The sequence below is a fragment of the Corythoichthys intestinalis genome, chromosome 4, assembly GCF_030265065.1.
Source record: "Corythoichthys intestinalis isolate RoL2023-P3 chromosome 4, ASM3026506v1, whole genome shotgun sequence".
Taxonomy (NCBI): domain Eukaryota; kingdom Metazoa; phylum Chordata; class Actinopteri; order Syngnathiformes; family Syngnathidae; genus Corythoichthys; species Corythoichthys intestinalis.
This window is the reverse complement of record NC_080398.1, coordinates 18910345-18934992: the sequence shown is the minus strand read 5'-3', so window position 1 is coordinate 18934992 and position 24648 is coordinate 18910345. Positions and strand designations below refer to the sequence as shown.

General features: G+C 40.0%; 2 protein-coding genes across 4 annotated transcripts in view; one reads left to right on the top strand and one right to left on the bottom strand.

Annotated features, from left to right (window-relative positions):
* Positions 1-7785: 7785 nt before the first annotated feature.
* Positions 7786-24026, bottom strand: adar (adenosine deaminase RNA specific). Of its 2 annotated transcripts, none has more exons than XM_057834461.1 (16): positions 23885-24026; positions 18607-20107; positions 16454-16776; positions 16145-16331; positions 15861-16060; positions 14831-14966; positions 14497-14726; positions 14255-14411; positions 13809-13977; positions 13611-13704; positions 13410-13529; positions 13199-13326; positions 12931-13113; positions 12469-12581; positions 12081-12208; positions 7786-9355 (listed from the first exon to the last, which is right to left on the bottom strand). In XM_057834461.1, exons 2-16 carry the CDS (start codon positions 19996-19998, stop codon positions 9028-9030), a joined length of 3888 nt encoding a protein of 1295 aa, XP_057690444.1. In that variant the 5' UTR covers positions 19999-20107; positions 23885-24026; the 3' UTR covers positions 7786-9027. The 2 variants fall into 2 exon arrangements, with proteins under 2 accessions (XP_057690444.1, XP_057690445.1); XM_057834462.1 differs by lacking the exon at positions 23885-24026 and adding an exon at positions 22687-23010.
* The window catches only part of LOC130914888 (neuronal acetylcholine receptor subunit alpha-7-like), a 21768-nt gene continuing 19195 nt past the window's right edge, over positions 22076-24648 (top strand). For both annotated transcript variants that reach the window (XM_057834466.1, XM_057834465.1), the window contains exon 1: positions 22076-22220. The gene's annotated coding sequence lies outside the window, so the exon portion shown is untranslated. The remainder of the gene's footprint in view (positions 22221-24648) is intronic.

The following is a 24648-nucleotide window of genomic DNA, read 5'->3' as shown; positions in this document are numbered from 1 at the left end:
ATCTATTCATATTAAAATCTTTCAATTGCCACATAAAAAAAGCATTCTATTTAAAAAAATATTCAGATTTTTGGTTAATACTTTACTAGCGTTAAATCTGGAGACTAAATGAAAAAATATCTTATGTAAGAAAAGATAAGGTAAGATATTGTTTTAACCAATACTTTTGAAAGCTCATCAGTCATCATAGGAATGCAGTGACTGAGATACAAGTTCCTAATCTCAGCAATGTGCGACAAGTGTACTCAAGACCTATGATAAAATATTTTTCAAGATATAAACAAATTGGATCACAGAGAAGTGGGTTGACTTTAAGATATGAAATAATATAGGAGTGAATTTGCCAAGTCTTAACCCATTTTGCTGCATCAGCAATAAGACATGGATGGTGCGTTTGAGTGCGCAGACACGCACAGACTTCCACTTAAACCCACTTCCTGGCACTTTAAAATTCTGGTCGTATATTTTCCAAGCCCTGTGAAGAAATGATTCAGATGTGCTGTTAAAAAAAAACAAAAAAACAAGTGATTGTCTCTAACCTTCATCAACCATCATGATCTAAACGACAGCGATTAGAACCTCATAAAATGCCATGACCAATTTAAAAATGACCTTCGAGACCTTGCCTGTTATTGTGTCACGTGATTGATGAAGACTCAAACTGTGGCTGAGACGGGCCCTCACAGCTGTCCCGACACCAGTATTTACAAGTGCCGCACAAGCTAGCTGCACTTCCTCCCTTCCAAAATGTCAGCGTGATGGTAAAAATTTATGCAGGGTTGGCGTTGAGAGATGACTGCACGCGTTCCCCATGAGTCAGCTGCACCCAAACCCTCAGCCAAGTGACGCCACTGGTTTATGTGACTCATACGCTACACCACAACTACTATCGTGGGGCTAGTTTGAAGTTTACCATAAAAAGATTACCAGGGTCGGTATTAGTGTCATGCGGGTACCATTCTTTGGCTCCTGATACATAATTAGACAACCGGCTGTGTGGTATCAGCCGATATTGTACCGATGCCACTTGTTTTTAAAAATACGTTTTTTTTTCTTTTAATACTAAATTCCTGCATACTCACAATGTAAAGTAATTCTATCATGGCTTGGTCAAACATTACTTAACTGATTGACTGCCATTGACAATAATAGATGTCCAATCCATTTGAAGTGGGAGTGCTCGCCACATGATTGGACATCTATCATCGGCAACAGCATACCAAACGAATGCTATTTTTAGACCGCAAGGCTGCGTGACGTCATCATCGTAAACCGGAAGGGGGCGAACATTGAAGCGCACTCACATACAACCCACGCTTGAAGTACTGCTTGTTTTCTGCCAGTAATCTTTCAAAAAAGAATATGCCGAGTAAACACTGCTGCTTTAGAACTTGTAGAAACGAGTCTAGACATTACGACCGTCCACATATGAAGGATGTTTTCTTCATACGTTTCCTGAAGCCAAAAACTCAGCGAGGAAAAAATATGAATGGGTCATCTTGTGCGGACGTCCAAAAGATCAGTTTAACGCCAGCGAGGTAGTAAACATTTTGTTGGGGGCCATGGTCCTACAGATGACAATCCTGATCCACTGCCTGCCCCGAAGAAGTAAGGCATTTTGATAATTTTATTTTTTAGCGTGGCTTTTTTGTCGTGCTGCTTATGTCTGACAATGAATGACAATAAAATTTCATTTATATACCACAACAGTCATGTAGGCCTATTTTTCTAAAATACGGATATTTAAATAAATTAGCCATGTTTGGCTTTGGTCTTTTTGTAGTAAGCCTGTTCATGCCTATAGGTAGGCTCTAGATCTAACAGCTTTATCTTGTCTGTCGTAAAGAAACAAACTTAGTAAGGGGAAGTGTATATAAATTAATAGAATTAAGATTTGTTATTAATGAAAAAATTAAAATTGTTCGTTGGCTGTCACTGAGTAGCATTTGCGATCGCTACACAAAAAAGAAATATAAATTACCCCCAAGAACGGTCACAGATGTAAGACAACCAGAGTATATAATATAGGGCTGTCCCAAACAACTAATTTTCTCCTGATTAGTCAGCCGACTATTTTTACGATTAGTCGACTAATCTAATAATTAAAAAAAATTTTTTTTTTTTTTTTACTAATTTAGCAATGAAATTTTTGTTGACGCTTATCAATTCACAAAAACCTATTGGAACGCTTAAATTATTTATTAAAGTACAAATAAACACATAAATAACAATACTAAATCACAAATAAACAATGAGTTCGAATGCTGACAGAATTAACTAGTGTAGCATCCCGATTGGAAAGATGGTCTCTTAAACTGATGGTTTACAACTTTTATTCCATCCTTGATGTAAACACACCGTAAGAGCTACGGTGCACACAAATAAAACAACACAATTAGAAATTAACAAAAACTTTTCACCTTTTTCCTTTTAAACCTTATTTATATATCAATGAATTGCCTTTCTGAATTGTCTTTACCTTAAATTATTACCTTATCATTGACAATCTCTCCCTTGAGTGCAATCACTGTATATACTGTATATATTTATGACCTTTTAACCTTATATAATTGTCTATACCATAAAATAAACCATAACATGAAATAAACCTTTCAATTATCATTAAGAACAATATTAACAGCACTTATAGGCCCATTGCCAATGAAACATCATTATTTAGTAAGGCGACAGCACCCTCTGGTGTACAAAAAATAAAAAAAAAATAAAAATTTACAAACTGGGTGACGGCGCTTGAGGTGTTTATTCACGGCCGACGTGCTGCCAAGCTTGGCATTGAAGAGACAGGATAGAAGAGTGTAGGCCTACCCTCCTTTGTTTCTCTGAAATAAGTCAATGTTGGACACTCTGGTGCGCTTTTTTTGGCTTTGTGCCGCTTTCCCCGCTTGCATACAGAGCATCCGACATTCTGAACTTTCCACGCATATATTTTTTTAACTCTTCATTAACCGTCGAAGGGATGTTGTGCTCGTCGACGGATTTACGTCATCGATGACGTCGACTATGTCGACTAGTCGGGACAGCTCTAATATAATATAAGCAAGACAGGGCATATGGTGGTAAAGGTTGGCTTGTTGAAACAGGAGAATGTCATGGACACAAGAAAAAGGTGCCGATAAAAAAGATACCTCTGGATCAGGTCGGCTCTTTTTCCCAGTCTTTTTCAGCCCTCGACACTCAAGCCATCTCTTCAACTGAACATTTGTATGTTCTTCCACGTATTTACGAGTGAATTTGGCACCAGGGAAATCATTTTCAGACAGAATTGGTAGGTTTAGGGTCAGTAAACATCTCGTTCGTACACTATTTACATGCATTTAGCTTGAGGGACAAACGTGAGTTTGACCCCACTAGCAAGAGTTGCTAACGTCATGAATATTATTGAGCAAAGGTGACGTGTTACGTACGGTATTGCAGTGAAATAGTCAAGTAAAAATAAATTCTTTAGTTTTCTTAGGTAATTTATTCTTGCTCACTCCCAATGCTTTCAAACAAGTGCGCTGCTAATACCATAGTCAGCTAGGCTGTTTGGCCCAGTTGTTTACACATTGAACTGTCTAACCCAGGTTTGAGTCTTTCTTGGAATAATTTATTATATATGTACAGTGCCTTGCAAAAGTATTCGGCCCCCTTGAACGTTGCAACCTTTTGCCACATTTCAGGCTTCAAACATAAAGATATAAAATTTTAATTTTTTGTCAAGAATCAACAACAAGTGGGACACAATCGTGAAGTGGAACAAAATTTATTGGATAATTTAAACTTTTTTAACAAATACAAAAGTGGGGCGTGCAATATTATTCGGCCCCCTTGCGTTAATACTTTGTAGCGCCACCTTTTGCTCCAATTACAGCTGCAAGTCGCTTGGGGTATGTTTCTATCAGTTTTGCACATCGAGAGACTGACATTCTTGCCCATTCTTCCTTCCAAAACAGCTCGAGCTCAGTGAGGTTGGATGGAGAGTGTTTGTGAACAGCAGTCTTCAGCTCTTTCCACAGATTCTCGATTGGATTCAGGTCTGGACTTTGACTTGGCCATTCTAACACCTGGATACGTTTATTTTTGAACCATTCCACTGTAGATTTGGCTTTATGTTTCGGATCATTGTCCTGTTGGAAGATAAATCTCCGTCCCAGTCTCAGGTTTTGTGCATACACCAACAGGTTTTCTTCCAGAACGTTCCTGTATTTGGCTGCATCCATCTTCCCGTCAATTTTAACCATCTTCCCTGTCCCTGCTGAAGAAAAGCAGGCCCAAACCATGATGCTGCCACCACCATGTTTGACAGTGGGGATGGTGTGTTCAGGGTGATGAGCTGTGTTGCTTTTACGCCAAACATATCGTTTTGCATTGTGGCCAAAAAGTTCAATTTTGGTTTCATCTGACCAAAGCACCTTCTTCCACATGTTTGGTGTGTCTCCCAGGTGGCTTGTGGCAAACTTTAAACGAGACTTTTTATGGATATCTTTGAGAAATGGCTTTCTTCTTGCCACTCTTCCATAAAGGCCAGATTTGTGCAGTGTACGACTGATTGTTGTCCTATGGACAGACTCTCCCACCTCAGCTGTAGATCTCTGCAGTTCATCCAGAGTGATCATGGGCCTCTTGGCTGCATCTCTGATCAGTTTTCTCCTTGTTTGAGAAGAAAGTTTGGAAGGACGGCCGGGTCTTGGTAGATTTGCAGTGGTCTGATGCTCCTTCTATTTCAATATGATGGCTTGCACAGTGCTCCTTGAGATGTTTAAAGTTTGGGAAATCTTTTTGTATCCAAATCCGGCTTTAAACTTCTCCACAACAGTATCTCGGACCTGCCTGGTGTGTTCCTTGGTTTTCATAATGCTCTCTGCACTTTAAACAGAACCCTGAGACTATCACAGAGCAGGTGCATTTATACGGAGACTTGATTACACACAGGTGGATTCTATTTATCATCATCGGTCATTTAGGACAACATTGGATCATTCAGAGATCCTCACTGAACTTCTGGAGTGAGTTTGCTGCACTGAAAGTAAAGGGGCCGAATAATATTGCACACCCCACTTTTCAGTTTTTTGTTAAAAAAGTTTAAATGATCCAATAAATGTTGTTCCACTTCACGATTGTGTCCCACTTGTTGTTGATTGACAAAAAAATTAAATTTCTTATCATTATGTTTGAAGCCTGAAATGTGGCGAAAGGTTGCAAGATTCAAAGGGGGGCGAATACTTTTGCAAGGCACTGTACTTAAATTTATTTAAAATAAAATTGTGCTTAATCAGTTTTACATTTACATTACATTTACATTTAGAGTTTTACACTTGAGTTAAGGTTGGTAAGTAGAATTCAGTTGGGAAAAGGGACAAACTTCCAAATAAAACTTGGATGACTCAAATTCAGTTCTCCCAAAAAAAAAAAATCATACAGTATATTGTATTCCACAGGGACAACCACAGATGATCTACGGTGCCATCTCACTATAAGTATATGCAACCTGCAGTTACAAAGTTGTAAATAAAAAAAGTGTTTGAAGAACCTTTTTTTAAGTGAATGTTTCTCTTGTCCATTCTCATGTTCTTTCCCTGCCTCATCCTTGTTGTTGCCTTTATTAAGTGTAGATATACTTACAAGTTATCTTGTGTCTTTTCACGCTTGACTCCAATAAAGCCTTTGCACACCCCGCACAGCTTCTGTGATATTCCCCCTTTCCCTCTTCTCATCTATTTCCTTTGGAAGGCATCGATTGGCTCCTCTAAGCACTAGGCTCTGGACTAATATTTCACTCCAAGAACTCCCCCACCCATTCCTCTTCCTCCAGCATGCTTGATGTCTCACTCTTCATCATTAGTCCCACCCTCAAAATACTTGACTTAAAGGCAGACTTGGGGGAGCAGTCATTCAAACAAGCCCCTATTATTGAACACTTTCACATGCAAAGCTGATGGCAAATTAGTTCTCTGCTTGCAAGTACTTGAGACTTTATACAGAAGTTAACACCTGCTTGACTTGATTTCGTACTGCGTAATCGTCTTTTGTGTGCAGGTGTATTAAAATATAATGAGTAACAAGATTAATTAGTTAATATTTGTGCCTGGTCTCCTAACAGGAACAGTAACTAGTGCTCTGTCATGTCAAACTTCAAATTGTTATTTTGTATAGTCCTTAAAATCCACCTCTTATATACCTCTGCAAAAGCAGGGTAATTGCTATAACTGTGTGCAGTGTTGGCAACAGGATATGCTGCAATCAGATAATTAACTCTTTCGTGCAAATTTTTCTTTTAGCCATTATACGGCACTCATTCAACTCATTGGCTGCCACTGACTGCGTTAGACGTCCGAGAAAAGGGCGAATGAACGAACATACTTTTTCCCGCAATTTTCTAGTTTTTATTCAGCCAAAATTTCCCAAGTGTCTCAAAAAACCCCTCAATGTAACATAATGAGAAACTGCACCTGGTTGCTCATTAGGTAAATGACTTTTTCATTGGATTTGAGGCTACAGGACTTAAAGGGATCGCTGAAGCAACCCTTGGCAATAAAACAAGTTTATTGTCATATAATTTTTGTCAACAGAAATAATAAAAAAACATGGGATAGATTTAAACTGTAATTACACCACCCGAATACCGAAGAAGAGGGGCGCTGTTGCGATGTGAACGCTAGCTCTGAGAGGGTTTTCAGTACAGGAGGGAACATTCCCTGTCAGAGCAGCATTAAAGCGTGATACTGTGGACAGATGTATTTTTCTGGCCCGTAACTTTTAAAGCAATGTTCAACTTGTTTATTATTTTTGAAAGAACATTCTCATCCGTCTATTTTGTTGACATTGTCAGACACCTTATGGCTTCATCCAAAAAAGGCTTTAACATGTTGCCGGGTGTAAATTAGTTTGTCTCGTTATGGTTAATTTTTGGGGGATTGCATGTCTACCTCAGATTGTGTGCAATGTTCTGCATTTTGATGAACTCATGTGCAATGCTCTGTATTTTGTTAACTTTGAATTTTGTGCAATGGTCCACATATTTGTGAAATGCTGTAGTTTGTCACTATGCCTGAATCTTTGTTCTGACATTAACGACTGGCTAAAACAGCAACTGATTTTGTCAACTTACACTTAGTGGCAAAAATCAGACTTCACATTTTGAAGAAAAAAATTATCAGTCAATGTCAATTAGTATCACACTAAGAATATTTTTATCGTGATAACAATTTAGGCTTATGCTGAAGTACAACTTATCTTCCCGTAATTTCGATTAAATAGACCCTTGTTTTTCTCTGTGATCTTAAGCATCTGGAATGTTGTTATTTGAGAAGGGTCCCCCTCCAGTTTCCCATGACAGTTTTATCCAAGCTTCAGTACTATATTATTTTAGAACTTGAAAGTCCAGTGGAAGTTGTAGGCCCATTGCTTCAAGACATACACAAGAAATTCCAAACCACAAGCTTTTGTTAATGCATTAGAAACATCGGGTCACCCGGGCCCATTCCACAAGGTTGACATTCACAACTCCTATAGCCCCAAATTGCTCACCTTTTACTTCCATCTGCTGATCCCAGTGTACGTTAGACCATTTTTGCTGCATTCTCCCTTTGATACCAGAGCATCACACCCTGAAGTCATGTTACACCAAAGAAGGGATAACTAGCAGCTTTGACAAAGATGGGCAATTCCTGAGGGTCACATAGAGCCCAACCCCCTTTCTAATATTCAGACCGGAGGTAAAAGCACCCTTGCCTTAAGGCTAAGCAACAGATTACGTATGAATTCTTTATGACAGATGAGAGGAAACATTCCAATGGAACATGGTTAATTTATTCTTTTTAAGACTGCAACTCATTCGCGTAAAAAAAAAAAAACACACAAAAAAAAAAAAAACATACTACGAAACAGGTCTATACATTAAACAAGTGTATATAACATATTGCTAAGAGAGCAGTGTAGTCATTATTTTTTAAGAGGTAAATCAAATCAATAATTAAGAAATCTTCACTTTTGAGTTAAAACTTTTACTAATCAGAAAGCTGAAACCTTTGAAAACAATAGAATGCCATTAAAAAAAAAAAAAAAAAAGGTTTACAGGGGTGATCTGGTGCCTTGAATCAATTAAACGAAACGCACGGTGGATTTTAGACGCTTTATCAAGTGGCCGCATGGGAAATAAGATAAAAAGTCAAACCTATTTTCCAGTGGAAGTGAGTGTACACACCAAGCAGACAGAAACACTGTAGGTGAACTACAGTATGGAAATTTCACCTGACAGTCACATATTAGTTGGCCTACTTTTGCCTGGACGAGTATTTGGATCACACTTGTGCATTTGTATAGTTTGCATATTGCATCATCTAAATAAAAAAAACACAAATCTCAATTGATTACAAGGACCACAAGGAGCTCACAAGACTTTCACTGCAAAAGTAGAATGACCAAATATGGCCGCAGGAAGGGAAAAAGAAACATAGATGGCAACCTTGTGGAACTACAACTTGACGAAGAAAATTCGTGCTGCCAAGAGGCAATGACATCTTGCTTGGTATATAAAAGCATCGAACTGATCAAAGACACGCACGGACCTGTGGTGCACTAATGGTAACCACGGCGACCACGTGAGGAGGGATGTGGTTTGAATCAAGACTAGAACAGCCTCTCAAAGTAAAGCTTGCTTGGTCCTCATCCCGCTTCAACAATGGCCATGAAGAGAGATCCAAGTCTAAAGGAATCCGCTAGCAGGTCACACAATATTCAAACAGAGCCAGTCAGTCATCTTAACAAAATGGCGAATATACAAGGCTAACATAATTTGCCATACATTGCAGCATTATTTCCCCCCTATCTCTTTCTATTGCTATTTTCAAGCCTCTTTCTCCTTCAGGCTTCTCATTATTTCAACCTTCCAACTCTTTCATCCGTCCTTTCCCCATCAAGTCACTTGTCAGCCTTTAGCCATGTTTCCGTCAGATGACACATGGATGGCCAGTGGATAATTATAGTTTGATTGTCCTTTTCTTACCTCCCCCCATTTCGTATCAAACACTAGACAAATGCTTCGCCTCCGCCTGGTTGGTTGTATTCCATCGCCCCTCCATTCCGACTACTTTCAAATGCGGCAGACCCGCTCACCGTCTCCTTCCCTGCCTCGAAGCTCTTCTCCTCCAGCGGTTTACCGATCCAGGCGCCATAGCCATGGTCGCCGAGCGCTTGGAAGAAGCGGTCTTTCGCGAGCTGGAAGGAGTATGCCGCCTTCTTCGCCTGAGCGTATGACTGCATTGAGAGGAGGTCGGTGCGGTTGCAACGCTGGCACAGTGTGCGGAACAGACAGAACAGGTTGGACTTGGACACACGGGACACGCCCAGCTTGTTCCTATAAGGATCACATTTGGAACAAAGTTTAGGCAAAATTTAAAAAAAAAAAAAGTTTTTTCTACTGCAATGAAATTTTAAGGCCCACTGCACACACTGACCATTTTACTTGTACGGTGCTGTCACAGTGTGCTGGTTCAAAGTGCAATTCAGCTGCATACACAATAGTATGTGTACACAGCAGCCAATTACATTAAATGCAATATTATAATTTATAATAGTTCAAGGAAAACAGCATTCATGACGCGATATTACCCACAAAAAAAATTGAATATACAGTGGTGCTTCGACACATGATCTTTTCGACATCCGACGTAAAATTGGACTCTCAATTTCTTTTGACGTCCAACGACATGCTCGAAATACGATAATTTATGACAGCGTCGCAGTTTGTTTTCCCGCAAGAAGGCAGCACGGCAGATTTTCTTGTGAGAAGAATCAACACGGGTTCCAAGAATGTTAGTGCAGGTGGTGAAAAACGGAAAAAGGTGACACGTACTACTGAAATGAAGATGGAACTGATAGAAAAATACGAGCGTCGTGTGCGTATCCGTGAACTGGCTCGACAACGACCGTAGAATGTTTATTATCACGACGGTCCTCCTCCAACTTCAGTTCGCCAGTGACAAGGTGACAATTAATATTGTGGTAACATCGCCACAGAAATCATCATCTTTGTGAGGTTTTTAATCATTTCAGAACTCGTGCAACACAACGCAGCTATTGTCCACAGTAGCCAACGCCAACAACATTAAAAGACAAAATAAAATCTCTACCGCACCTTTCTCACTGTCACGTCAGCCACGCCTTGCGGTCAGGAACAGCACGCAAAACACGTCCGCCACATTAGAACCCGATTCGTTACATTACTACAGGAATTATTATCATTCCGATTTTTATTTATTTTGCTATGTGTAATTGTCTTTTGTAATAGTACCAGCAGTATTTATCAATGACTTAGTGTAGGTTTTCGAGTTGTGAACGAATTAATGGAATTATAATGTATTTTTATGGGAAAATCCAGCTCAACACATGACCATTTACCACTTACAAACAAGGTCCTGGAATTAACTTCGTAGGTAGAGGTACCACTGTATTTCAAGGAAAACCGCATTCACGATACAATATTTTTAAAAAAAAACATATGGCAGAAAACACTCAGGTGACTTCAAGTTCTCCTCTGAGACCCCCAATTTAGCCAACTTTCAAGTTGTCCGATATGCATGTGTGATACATTATTGGAAAGCTTAAAATCTCAATTTTCTGGGGGAAGAAAACATTTGAACAGGAGGGCATTTAAAAAAATAAAACTTTTAAACAGCAAAACCCTATCTGGAGGTGAGAGCACGCGAGAGCAGAATTATAGATGCCATGACTTTAACGAGATATTATTGCGTAATTACCTTGTTTTGATCCAAAAACTCCATGTAGCATGTATCACCTAGTGTCAAGACACAGCTGTGAATTGTTACAGCTGGATTTTCGGGGGATTTTATGGGTGATACATGTTAATACAAGGGTCGCGATGCAGAAATCGCAGACAGCAAGGAGTGTTCGAGATTTTCTTTTTAATATAAAAAGTTTACCCTTTTAAACTTTTTTTTCTTCTTCAATTTTTCTTTGTTTGGATCGATTATCATCTAACATATCGGAGAAAATGCGACAATAAAAAAAAAAATTCCAATAAAGCGATAGTTATGAGGTGGATATCCGTGACTTTCTTACAGACGCCATTTTTTTTCCATTGTAACATCATTTGTTTAAAAGTTTAAAATATGCGAGTGAATAATTTTTGGAAGTTTTTTTTTTTTTTTTAAACGTACTATTAGACATCAATTAATGATTCTAAGCTAAAAATGACAGACATTTTGAATAATAAATATAATTACTTTCGTTTTATGGCTATATTGAAACAAAAGCGGTTGCGCAACGTCTGTAAACGGGGGTTTCTAGGGTAAAACGGACAAATTAAAAATAGCCAGGGGGCTTAATGCGCCATAAATCTGCTATGGCAGCATATAGACATATTGTTCTATCAAACACAACAGTTGTTTTGGCTTAAAATACAGCAGTTTCTTTTAAAGAGGAGTGCAACAGCAGAAACTGCTTTTTCAGTCTTGTCTGTTTTCCGCCGTATATTTGTGATTGCTCAGCTGTAACTCACCACTGCACCATTTCACAATCATTCTGATCGTAATAGTGGGAGTCCTGCGCTTAAAAAAGCCGCTAGCAGCACGTTTTAGGCAGAAAAGTTACTTGCAGATCAGTAAAAAAGCTGAATTTTGTTTCCTGCAAGTAATATGATTTGTTTAATTTTGACCATCAGCGTGGTGTGGTAGAGACAAATTACGGCCATTGGGCAGTCAGTCAACGTTTTATTGGCCAGGTGTGTTGCGCACTGTCGGCATCGGACTGTTGCTGGGCAGTTAACTGAATTAAAACATGTAATTTGATGTATCACCTTCACAGGGTGTTTCACTTACTAAAAACTCTGCAGTGCAGAAGATGGCTAGGATGTAATACACGCAGGATCAGATTTCACAAAAAGAGTTAATAGAGTTAAAAGTCTTACTGAATGTTACTGAACACATTATGGATATTTTTGATCACCATTTGCGCAACTTGTTTGAAAAATGTCCCCTTATATTCCAAACAGCATTCAACTTGGAGGTTCCTCTATATTTGAAAAGCTATTAATATCCATTTATTGTAGTGATGTGACATACCCGTCAAGTTTGCCTTTAGTGCCATCTAGAACCTCCACACTTGTATGGTCAGGGAGGCTCCAATTAACGCTGGACTCCTTAGTTTTGCCCGTGTGACGTGTGGAATCGTACACGCTGACTCGACCCACCTATGGAAAACAATGTGATTGTGGGGAAGGGGGTAAAGGGATGCGAGAATTCTTTGCCTTTAGTCTGGTTGTTTCATTTATAACTTGGTTGAGTATAACACACGTTGCGAAAACACATTGTGTAGTCTGATTTTAACTTCACTTGTCGGACCCACTTATTTAGTGTCAAATGATCAATATGCTTGCTTTAAAGAGAAAGAAACTGGCTGGAGGGCTTCAATCAGTGAGACCCACAAAGTGATTCATGACAGTGCTCTCACCTCAGGGTGGTTGAGCTGGAAGGGAGGAGGAAGGCTTTGGCTGAATGCGTCTCCATCTCTGGCCAGCCTGCAGCAAACTGCCCGGGTCAGGTGACCGTGGCTGTACAGATACCCTGAATGGAAGAAAGGTTACATCAATTGCAGTTTTCATAGTGTAGCTTGATTGCTATTAAATTGGATCTCAGCTCTTGTACTGAATTTAATTACCAGATGTGGGTGTGGCTAATACGAAGAAAAATTATCCACCTTTATTTTCGGACCATAAGCCTCAACCCCCCGCCCCCCACCTTGAGCTGCAGTTTATAGTCTCATGTTACTTATATATGAATATGAACATATACCGCTTTATTGTGGAATTTGGTGGGTGGGGCTTATAGTAAAAAAAAAAAAAAAAAAATTACAGTAATTATAAACCGACGTTTTCACGCTACATTGAACAAGCTGTCCATTAAAATGGTTTACCAAGCGTGATGGACTTCAGGTAGATGGGATGCAGAAAGTGAGTAAGCAGCGCCCCCTGTAGGCCCAGCACGTTCCAGCGCAGGATCTTGTCACTGCAACTCATGGTGCGCAGCCTCTCCCCATGTTGAATGCCATCCCAAGTAGGTACAATAGCGCTAGACTCAACTGGGATGGTTCCCTCGCCTGGTAGTGATCATGACACAAACTGACAAGGTCACATGGGCCCGAAGGGTACACTGTTCATCATCGCATATTTTGAGTGCCTCACCATTCTCCACTTTAGTGCGCAGCTTGCCTTGCTTGGCATTCTCAAACAGAGGTTGGTGACCACCCACCTCTTCCCCAGTCTCGCTGCAAGACTTGTCAAAAAGAGCGCCATCGCCACATGGCGCCGTGCTTTACATGAGAAAAAGAAAAAAATATAAATACTGTGTTAATATGAAAATGATCAAATTGATAAAGGGAAAAAATCATCCTACCTAATGTAGAGGTGAAAGGTTATGTCTGATTTGATCCTTAGTTTGTTATCCCCTGCCACCGCCTCAAATATACTGTTGTCTGTGCCTTCAAAGTGTTTCAGCAACTCACTGTAAAGAAATCTAAGAGGAACGAAAATGTATTAGTTAGGACACAAGTGGTATTTGTTACCAAAAAAAAAAAAAAAAAAGATCAATTTGTACCTTACAAATCCCCTTCTAGAGATGATTTCGGCATGACCGTCATTTACAGTGTCACCTTTTAAGCTCAGCTCCTCCCCCTTAACGCAACGATTGCCTGAAATTGAGAAGGGGGGGGTGGGGGGTGGAGCGTTTGACATCACCTGTGCCGTCACAATCACTAAAATATGTCAAATATCAAACAAATTTTGGAAAACATACCAGTTCCTAAGCTGACAACAGTTCCCAGGCCTTCGCCCCTCCTCATGACGATAGTAGCCAAAATCTTGCGTCCCAACAAGCTGTGCTGGATGCGTGTGGTCAGGGCGTTGAAACGCTGGTGGCTTAGCATGGCAATCTGGTCGTGCAATGTGCTGCCACTTACGGGAAGCTGGAGAGTCAGAAGTCAGACTGAATAGGTTAAGTATGTTCAACAATCATCAGATCGATCTGAGATGGTTTTTAAAACTATTTCCTGAAACAGTCATTAAATTATGATAGTAATTGCATTTATATGACTACACATTAAATGAGTTTATGAGGGTCATAGCTTTAGGCCAATGGAGCAATTCTGTTGAATGTAGATTTAGTCATGCTTGCACCATTAAGTACATTGTCAATAAAAAAGAGATTGGAACAAAAATGCCAGTCGACAAGGGGAGAGATACCTCAGCGGGGATCAGCTCGCCAGTGCGGGCTGCCCTCTCTGCCTCGCCAATCAGTACGCGTAGCGCAGCGTCTGCTGCCTCCTGTTTGCCCTGCTTCTTGTTGGATGCGCAAACTGGCGGGAACCAGCGTCCACCCAGTTTCGCCTGATAGGTGAACCTGCAAGCCAAAAAGAAAATCAGGTCTTTCCACTTTTTGTTATTTTCATGACCATGGAGACAAGGATATATGAAGATTAGCATACTTAGGCTCGTGCGCTGACCCAGACTGACCCACCAGACGGATCTCCGCAGCAAATCCTCTGGCCCTAGCGTACTCTAGAAGCCCCGACACGGCATTGTTGTTCAGGTGGTTGATGAGATCTCCGACGCCGGCCTCGTGAGCTGCTCGCAACTCATCAGCTGTCAAAGGTGGCAAAGATGGGCAAGTCCCGCACATATCACTATCACTCGAGGAGCCGAGGGGCAATTGAGGCTGTGGAGAAATGAAACGGAGATGAGGTAAAAAACTTTACAGAACAAACAACTGAAGTAAAATAATAAAACCTTGATTAGATAGTACATCTTGTCGTTCCTCACCTTGTTGAGTTGCAGCCTCCCGTCAGCCATCAATTCTTTGACAGCCTCCTCAGCTGCCAGCTGGCGTGCTGCCTTTTTGCTTGGAGCAGAAGCCTCTGCAAAGAGATTTTCTCCAACCTTCACTCTATACATGAACCTAAGGAGAAAAACAGAAACAAAAGGTGGCTTAGTTTACTGTCTGACATCTAAACAGGACCTCAGACATCCCATTCAATTTCTATGTGAGAATTGTAATTTTTCCTAGGTATTCAAGCAACATGTAAGTAAAAATATGAGCTTGTGGTGTAAGGCATGACATTAATGGTTAGCTTGTAGCAAATTCTGAAAACACAAGCTTGTTGTATGTTATAGTCAGCTGACTACAAGAAAGGCCTGTGTGACAATATGCCCCCGGAGAGAAATGAGATAATCCGGGGAAATGAGAAATGTGAGCTGGCGAAACACCACATTCAAAAAGAAAAGATCCAGGGGTGGAATGAACAGGCGTTAGTTTAGCTAGCATATGCCAGATATTGCTTATAGTAGATGGGTGATACTGTTGCATAATTGTTAAGTCAAGATGCTCAATGATATGTATGCGTTTATCTTCAACCACTTGTTGACATTTAATTCAAACAAAAGCAAAATTATACTTGTTTTTCTCCTCTTGTATTTGAGCGAAAATAGTGCTGTGAACAAAATATTTGCCCACTTCTAAAAAAGGCTTTTTATTATTGAAAACCCTCTGGTATTGCTGAATTAAAGAAGGAAGAGTGGGCCAAAAGATATCTTAATAAATGTGTAAGACTCATGGAAAAGACTATTTCAGTTGCTGGTACTATGGCCCAACACACTTTTGTTAATGGTGCAAGTATTTCCCCCCACAATTCAAACCATTAAAAACTAGATTTTATGTTTGATCTATCAGTTTGATATTCACATTTGTTCAACGATCGTCAACAAATTTGAAGTGTGTAAACTACAGTGAAAGGACAGAAAATTTTACCAAGGTAATTTAAAAAAATAGTATATGCCAGGTAGTAGTCATTACCTAGGGTCATGAGGCGGACCAGCTTGACCAGTGATTATAAACTCGATGGGATTCCCGCTGTGCTGACTGTATTCCATGAGGACAGATACAGGATTCTTCCCTCCGGGGAGCGAGCGGGAAAGTGGAAGAGGTCCATCGGGCATGCCCATCACTTCCACAGTGCCTGGTTCAAAAGCACCCCCTGAGCCCTCAGTGGAACCCTGAAAATAACAGGAATTCAATATTTAAATATGATTGAAACTTACATTTCTGAAAATACAGTTCAGGCCATAGGCCAAACTTACACCAGCGTTGGCGAGTACGTCCATTGCTTGGCTTAAATTGGCGTTACTACCTTCATTACCACCTCCCTGCATTTCTCCAACGAGCATTAGCAAGGTTGCCGCGGCAGCATCTTTCTTGGCCACCTTCTTTGCAGAGGCTTCAGCAACTGGAAAAAGTCTCCCGTTGAGCATGACCTGCATGCGGAATCTGCCAGAGTATAAATACAAGTACAATTGAAGTGCCGGAAGCAAGGAAATTTGATTCAGCATACTGACAAATGTCGTCATCATGAAAGAAGCTAATGTAAAGCATGAGCTTGGGGGACTAACCTGGGGTCATGCGAGGGTCCTGACTGGTCAAGAAGTATGAACTCACAACTGTGGCCCACATATTGGGCGTATTCCATCAGGGCGCTCACAGGATTCTTTTGACGAACCTCTTGTAATTTTGCCCAAAGGTTCTGTGCTGGTGGGGCTGCCAGAGACACCGCTATAGTTCCAACCGGGTTGGCATTTTCATTAGTTGCCATGTCTGTCTGCTTGCGAATGCTGTTTAGATATTCTGGGATATCATCAGAAGCCCACTGTCCTTCAACAGCCACTTCCTCCTGGCTTGTGTGTACAGGCAGTTGTGGAGCCGGAGTGGGGAACAGCTGACAGCAAAAAAGAAAATTATTAAACATTTAACGTAGGGATGTCCCAGATCCGATCATGTGATCGAAAATCAGTCCCGATCACATAATTTTCACACAATCATACTTCGGTAAAAAAAAAAAAAAGATAAAGAATAAAAAATATGAATTTTTAAGAAGGGCTGTACACAAGGGTTTTTCATTAGGAGAACAGGTGTTCACAAATTAAAAAAAAAAAAAAAACAATTTTTTTTTACATCTTATAGTGCACGTTTATCAAAAAGCTCAATTTACACATACATGTACTTTTTTGGTATCTAAAGCAATAAAGTAGGTGACGATCATTTTGATTTTACGCTGCCTTCGTTTCTACTCCTCGGAAATCATGAACTGCCTATCGAGTGCAGCACTCAGTTGTGGCTGGCTTGTTTTGTCGCGTCACGTACCTGTCTCTCCCGATTACGTGCCGCTTGGATTGGTTGTGGTTAGTTACGTGGTCTTTTTAAAAATGATTTCTAGTCACAAATGCTAAATTACCTGCTTGCTTCTGCCCTTTGCAATATCTATAGAACATAAGATTATCCTCTAGCTATAACCAAAGGAAGAGTTTGATCCAATCTGATCAGAACTTGTACATCTTGTTAGCAGTGACTGTCGGCATCCCTTCGGAGTCGATACTGTCATCTACCGCAGACCCAGAAGCATCTCCTGCCGCATTTCTCTTGCCAATTTCGTCTCCCTTCTTGTTAAACCTTTTTGAAAATAGGATTCTTCATTGTAACTGTACCTTGATTCAAATTTTATTGTTTCATATGCTACAAATGACAAGACAAGGCACAGTTGAATTTTACTTCAGTGAATGTATTGTGTATGTTTTAAGCCACGTCTGATTGGCCACATCGCCTATTATCAGCCCTATCGGAGGCATACAGAGCCTGTAAAAATAGTCAGCTCTAAAATAACTAACGGTAAATGGAGTTACATTTGTTTAGCTCCTCTACCTACTGGTGATGCAACAACAGGAGCAAATGGGGTTCAGTATATTGCTTAAGGATACTTAGACGAGGTTATGAGGGTGGAGAATCGAACTCTTAACCTCTGGGTCGGGGAATGACTACACTACCACTGAGCCATGCCGCTCCAATGATTTATTGGAGGCTAAAAAGATGGGAATCAAGGGATCTTCAAATCTCTTATATTTTATAGGAGCAAAATGCGAATTAAAAGGGTCAAATCTATGCTCGCCCTTTCTTTTTTATTTTCACTCGCACCAAATTATTTTTAAGCGCATATGCGAGCAAGGCGCTCACACTGCACAGCCCTGTTGAAGTTATGATATGGAATCTTTTAAAGTTAATTTACAATACTTTTGTACTCCATGCAAGCTCCACCAATGCCCTGAAGCAGGGGTACCCAACGTCGGTCCTCGAGGGCCCCTATCCAGCTTGTTTTCCATATCTCCCTCCTCCAACACACCTGACTCAAATAATCAGGATCGTTATCAGGCTTACTGATGAGCTGATCATTTGATTCGGGTGTTTTGAAGGAGGGAGATTTGGAAAAACAAGCTGGATAGGGGCCCTCAAGGACCGGAGTTGGCTACCCCTGCCCTGAAGAGTACAGATAAGTTACATAGACATAAAGGAGATGATTTAATTTCAGCTTTATGAGATTGTCAACATGTTAAAGTCCTTAAGTAAAACCAGTAAAAATTGCACTTCTATTGTCCTCAATGGCAGTGAAATAAGATCACTCGAAATGGAAAAACATTTGAATGTGCCGTTTTCTTGCCAGATGGCAAGGTATATTTGGCAGTAAAAAACAAAGGATAAAACATAAAACAGGACATACCACGTCAGTCTTTGGCAACCAACTTCCCTCAAATGGCAGCGGCTCTTCTTTCATTAGTTCTGGCTGTGGCTCTTCTTTCATCGGTAACTCAAACTGCTCACTCTTTGACGCCTTAAGGGTCCTCTTCATTCTCTCTTTTTGGTGGTCCGAGAGATCCCAGGTGGGCGGTTTTTCACGGTTCATCACGACTTCTCCTGTCTTCTCCAGGGAGTACAAGGTGGAATTGACCTGTTTGGAATTCTTCAAGCCCATATTTTTGGCTAACACTAGAGATGTTACCGGGGCTAACTTCAGGAGCTGCTGTAAAATGCCTTCTTTAAGGTCTGCCATTGTGAAAGGTTGATCAGCAGATGTGCTACTATTGCAATGTTCACTAGGTTGCCCAGATGAATGAAACGTTTCCAAAACAGGGGACTCTGAAGAAGAACAGTTTGACAGGGTTTCTGTGTCTGAGTCGTCGTCTTCTATTTCAGATTTTATCTCTAACTCAACTTTAGGTTGTTGAAAGTTGGAAGATTGCGGTTCCTCAACCCTTACAGTTTTGAGGTTCAAAGTCCACTTTGGAGGGTACAATCCTTGCTTGAAGACTTTTTGTGAACGCTCTAAAGAGTAGAGTGCTTGGTTGATTATCTTTTTGGGAAGATGAAGTTTTTTCCCCAGCAATTTTGCAGAGATACTTTCGCTTGGTTTTAAAGACCTGTGCACCTGCTCCTGGATTTCTGGAGTGAGAGTGATGTAGCTTGGTTTACTTGAAACACACAATGTAGGAAGTCTTTTAAAATTCTTGTCTTCACTGTTGGGCCTCTTTTGGTAGAGGGACAAGCTCTGAAAACTGCTACAGAGAGCGTTAGTTGGTACGGTCCAGTCACTGTAGGAGCTTTGGTATCTACTGTGTACCTGGTTTTGGTTCACATCTCCAGCAAGATTGGGAGCCTGACTATAATAACCTCTACCACGGTGGGGCTTTGGATGTCTACTGTATCCTGACTGCTGCTGGTATGAAGAATCGCTTGACCTGCTAGGTTTTTGGGGATTGAATTCGAACTGTGGTGCCTCAGCACTCTGTCCTCTCAGAAACTGGACCTGTAAATACTGAAAGGAATTTAGAGGCTGGGGATCATAACCATGAAAATTTGATGTTGTATTAGGGGTGGGAGGTTTCTTTGTCTGGCTTAGTGAGGGCGGGGCAGAAGGACTAAGGGGAAAAGGGGGCTGGGTGGATGCTACAAAACATGTCGGTCTGTTGTAGTCATTTGAAACTTTCTGCTGAGGGTGCGGGTAAGTCCTTGGGAAGGAAGTGGATGCGCCAGATCTTTCGTAATAATCCTGAAAATATGGTGATGGGTGCCTGTGGTACTGATCGTTGTAAGGCCCTCCTCTACCTCTGCTCATAGCGCAGGGGTTGAGATAGAGTGTGGCCGAAGCAGCTGGATGTGCTGGGTCAATAGAAATGTACACTTAACAAGAAACCCTCAATGAGAAGGACAGAGTAGGTGTATACCTGAAAGACAAAGAATCACATTAGAACATTAGAAACAAAAGCAATAAAGGTCTCTGGGTAATACAAGACGTTATTTCAAGTTTAGACCCTGTTGGTGACCCATAAACCTGACATAATCAAGTGTTTCTGAATAATGAAGTACATGGCATAGAATATACAATAATCAATACTACCTGAGGGGCCATTCTTTTACCAATAATTTTACCGTGTGATCTAAAAACTTTATGTGGCATGTGGGCAGGGCGGCTATGGAAATCAACACCATGGCTGCTGTTGTACACATCTTGAGGAATATAACCTTGCCCGTCAACAATGATATTGCAAGGTGACATACAGGCTCAGACCCAGTCGCACTGAAACTTAATCCCCGAGTAAAGGGACGGTGATTAATAATTTAGATCTTGGTTTGAGGATTTCATTATATTTTGAGCCTTACAATTAGGCCTGAACGATATTGGAAAAAACTATTGTTGCGATTTTTTTGAGGTGTGCAATATATTGCGATATTATATTGCAATAGTAAAAAAAAAATATATATAAAAAATATATATATAAAAAAAAAATATATATATATATATATATTTTTTATATATATATTTTTATATATTAAAAAAAAAAATATATATATATATATATATATATATATATATATATATTTTTTTTTTTTTTTAAAGAAATTTTCACTAGATGACTTGAATAGCTGTTTGGAAATACTTTGCATGACACACCGTGACCACAGTGTATTCATATAATACCGTTTCATTTGTGAATGATTAAGATTGCTGTATTATTATGAAGGGATCCAGGAAGCAATGTCTGCACAAAATAGATAATATATTGAACACAATATTTGACACTTCAACAGCAGCAAATACATTAAATGACAAATAAAAGAGCAGGTGCATTCGCCCCCTAAGTTTTTGACAAAATATAACAATAAATAAAAACTTCTGTAAAATAACAGCAAAGTTGTAAACATAGTTGAACAAAAATAATAAATATGACAAGAGTTGTTCACAAACTATAACAATAAATAAAAACCTCAGTAAAACAATAAAGTTGTCAACATATTTGAACTTAAATATTAAATCTGTCAAATAAAAGTGCAAGTGCATTAGTCCCCTGAGTTGTTTACACAAAATATAACAATATAAAACTGCAAAACTGCAACAAAGTTGTAAAAATATTTAAAAAATATTAAGTATCAAAACTTTATGTGCAGCTGTACTATAGTTATTTGAAAAATACGATTTACAATTAATTTAAATATAAAAGAAACAGAAACTCAATTGAACTTGACAGTCTTCCCTATTCAACGTGTTGCTTGCTAGCTTGCTTTCACTTTGAAAACGGCCCCTCCTCCCTCCGCTCTGCTGTTCGGCCCCTCCTCCCTCCACTCCGCTGTAGCAGGGGAGAGGGAGGAGCCGATGACTGCGAGTTGGAGGGAATGAGAGGCTGCTTCCTCAAAACAAACGTTTGTGGATTTAAAAAAATGAAATGAAAAAACTATCGCACGTCCTTGCGATGGGACTATTGCGCATGCGCACATCGCGATGGCGATGTTTAAACGATATATCGTTCAGGCCTACTTACAATACTTGTGGATGAATTCAAATGTAACAGAATTGGAAACTATTGCAGGTGAAAAGTTACCCATCATTGACAAAGCACAAGATATGAAATTTGCAAACTCAAATTTAACCGAAACACACCATACACATACTAAGCATTATAATATTGTCTTTACTTTTAAAAATAAAATTGCTTAATGGCATAAGATTATTTTTTTATAAGCAGTCTTTCCAAAATCAAAGATTTACAACAAATCCCAATACTGAGTCAGATTTCCCTCAGTCAGCAGATCTGTCCTTTCAGTCGTGAGAAGGCCTGAATGCTGCCACGTCAATAGACAACATCAAAATGTTGGTGAATCAAAATAATTGGGGCTGACATGGGCTGAAGCCTGAGGACAAACGGAGCCGGCGCTGACAACAAGAGGGTTATGTGTACAATGTGGTAGTAGCTCAAGCCTCGCTCCACTCTCCTCATGCACTGTCAAGGCACATGGATTCCGGAAAGCTCCACTTACCTTTCAAAATAACAAGAGTTACAGGTAAACCGGTTTATAGATAGCCTACCAGCTTCTAATGCACCTTACCCTTAACCACCACAATTATCTGCAATGCCCTCTATTGTTACCAATAAATTATTGCGCGATTATTCTGTAGTTTTAGGACCTTTTTGTTTGGTGTCGCATGAAATGTTATGGTTTTAGAAACCCTAATGAAAAATGCAAATTTATTTCTTGAGGAAGAAAAATTGCCATAGATATTATCTATAAATAATTTTCAAAAATGCTGCCGTTTTCAGTTCCAAAGCACTGTTGCGAAATACAAAATCAAATGTCCTGAATGTGTGAACAGTCTTAATAAGGAATAAATCTATGCAAAAGTTTGTGTTCAAATGCTGTCGAAGAAGCAAAGAAATAAAAGATGTTTCTGTTTAGATTTTTTAAAGTGAATGATGGTTATAACCGGAATTACAGCACGTATTCAGAGTCATTAAATTATGAACATTACCTTGTTGGAAGGAGCTGCGACGAAGAGAATAAAACGTTTGATCAAAATGAACGTCGTTGAAAAGGGAAAATGTACACGCGGGTGCTCTGAAGGTTGTTTTAGTCGAGGGAGTAAGGCCGTTTTTCCAAATGTTGATTCTCAGATTATTCCACGGAGCGAAAAATACACGAGTGATGCTGCAACGCATTTAAGAAACACACCGTCAAATTGCAGAAAATTTTTACACGAGGAAAAAAAAGCACTGTGAATCACGCAAAAGGGCGAGGAAGAACAGCTACTAGATTTAAGAGTTTCGATTTCATTTCTTGCTAGAAAGTTAGCTTTCGTTTATGTCATGTGACCGGAAGACAGACGAACAACCATTGTTTAGTTCAATGGGGCTAGTAAAATAGAAACCGCTTTTATAAACTTCACTTAGTTAAGGCAGAATGAATATTGCGCAAATCAGTGGAATTCGGGCAAACGTGAAGGTCACACACGGGAAAAATGTAATTTAAAAAAAACACTGGGGGCAGCAAAAACGAACGGTGTCAATTACAAACAAAATTGCACAAATCGGATTAAACCCTTAAAACGCAAACCTCAGTTAAAACACTGGGTTCGAAGATTTTAAATGCAATTTGACTCGATTTCAATTGCACTCATTTAGCACTCCTCTAGTGTCATTGGTCTGCACGCAACCCACATTTAACGCGAGTGTGTTCAGCAGCACGTGTTCTACGTACTACTGGGTCAATAAGAGCAAGTAAATAATGTTTGTATTTTTAAACATATAAATAAAAGCGGGCACTCGAACAAATAAAATGTTCAGTGGTGCAACCATTAAACCGCTCTTTTTCGATCATGGCGACTTTGAAGTGGCAAAACAAAAGAACAACAGTGCCAACGCAACGGAAAAGAACGATATTAATATAACCGTGTAATTTAGACGCAAGATGCACACGAAAAGCGTATTAATTTTTTTTTTTATATATTTGAACCACCGTGCTAAAAACGAAATGGACCTGCAATACTTACTCTTCGCGCTAACGGAAGAGTCCGATTATCTACAATGTGCTGGCGGCCATACGCCGCACCGCCATTGCACCATTTCTAACCTACCGCCTGGCGTACAGACAATTTATTGGCCGCATAAAACACAGAGTCTTCAACAAACTTCCAAAGTTTTAAACTAATACAAAGGAATCATTCGCCTTACCTCGAAATAACCCCGGTATTTGGTCCCCGCTGGCTCAAGTAACAGCCTAACGCGGAGAAAGAAAGAATTTCACGAACGATACAGGGAATTGTGACGTAAAACAACTCTCGACCAGTAGCACTGAGAAAGCGTCGCGTGAAGATGACGCCATTACAAATATTTCTGTTGAAATTAACGTGTAATGCACAATTTAATTCGGATGTTTTGTATGTATGTTTTGTTGTATCGCCCGTTGTAGATCTGGCAAACAAAAATACGTGGATGAACTTTTATATAAATCGTTTCCAGTCTTTATTGAAGTTGCATGCAATGACGCTTAAAATCCAACAGATGTCGCCATTCACACAACAATGCAGTCCCACTAACTGTCGACACAAGGGAAATGTGCCAGACACACAATGAAACCACGTCTGCCCATCAATGGCCGCAACGAGTAATAAGAGCCTCAGGTCAATAACAAAATATATTCAACTTCATAATTAAAATCTGGGAGAGAGTAGTACTCACAGAACCGACACCCACGACTGAGCCACCCCAGAAAAGCAGCTCACGATCTGATTTGGGATGCGTCCAGGTGGGACAGCGAAGGCCGTAGTGCTGCCTTTACGGGAGCTAGGGAAATGACACAACCGCGATTATCTGCTTAGTTACATAGGGATGCAAAGTATAGACCAGGGATGTCCAAACGTTTTGCAATGGGGGCCAGATTTAGAGTGGTAAAAATGTGGGGGGCCGACCTTGACTGACGTCCTTTATGTAGAACA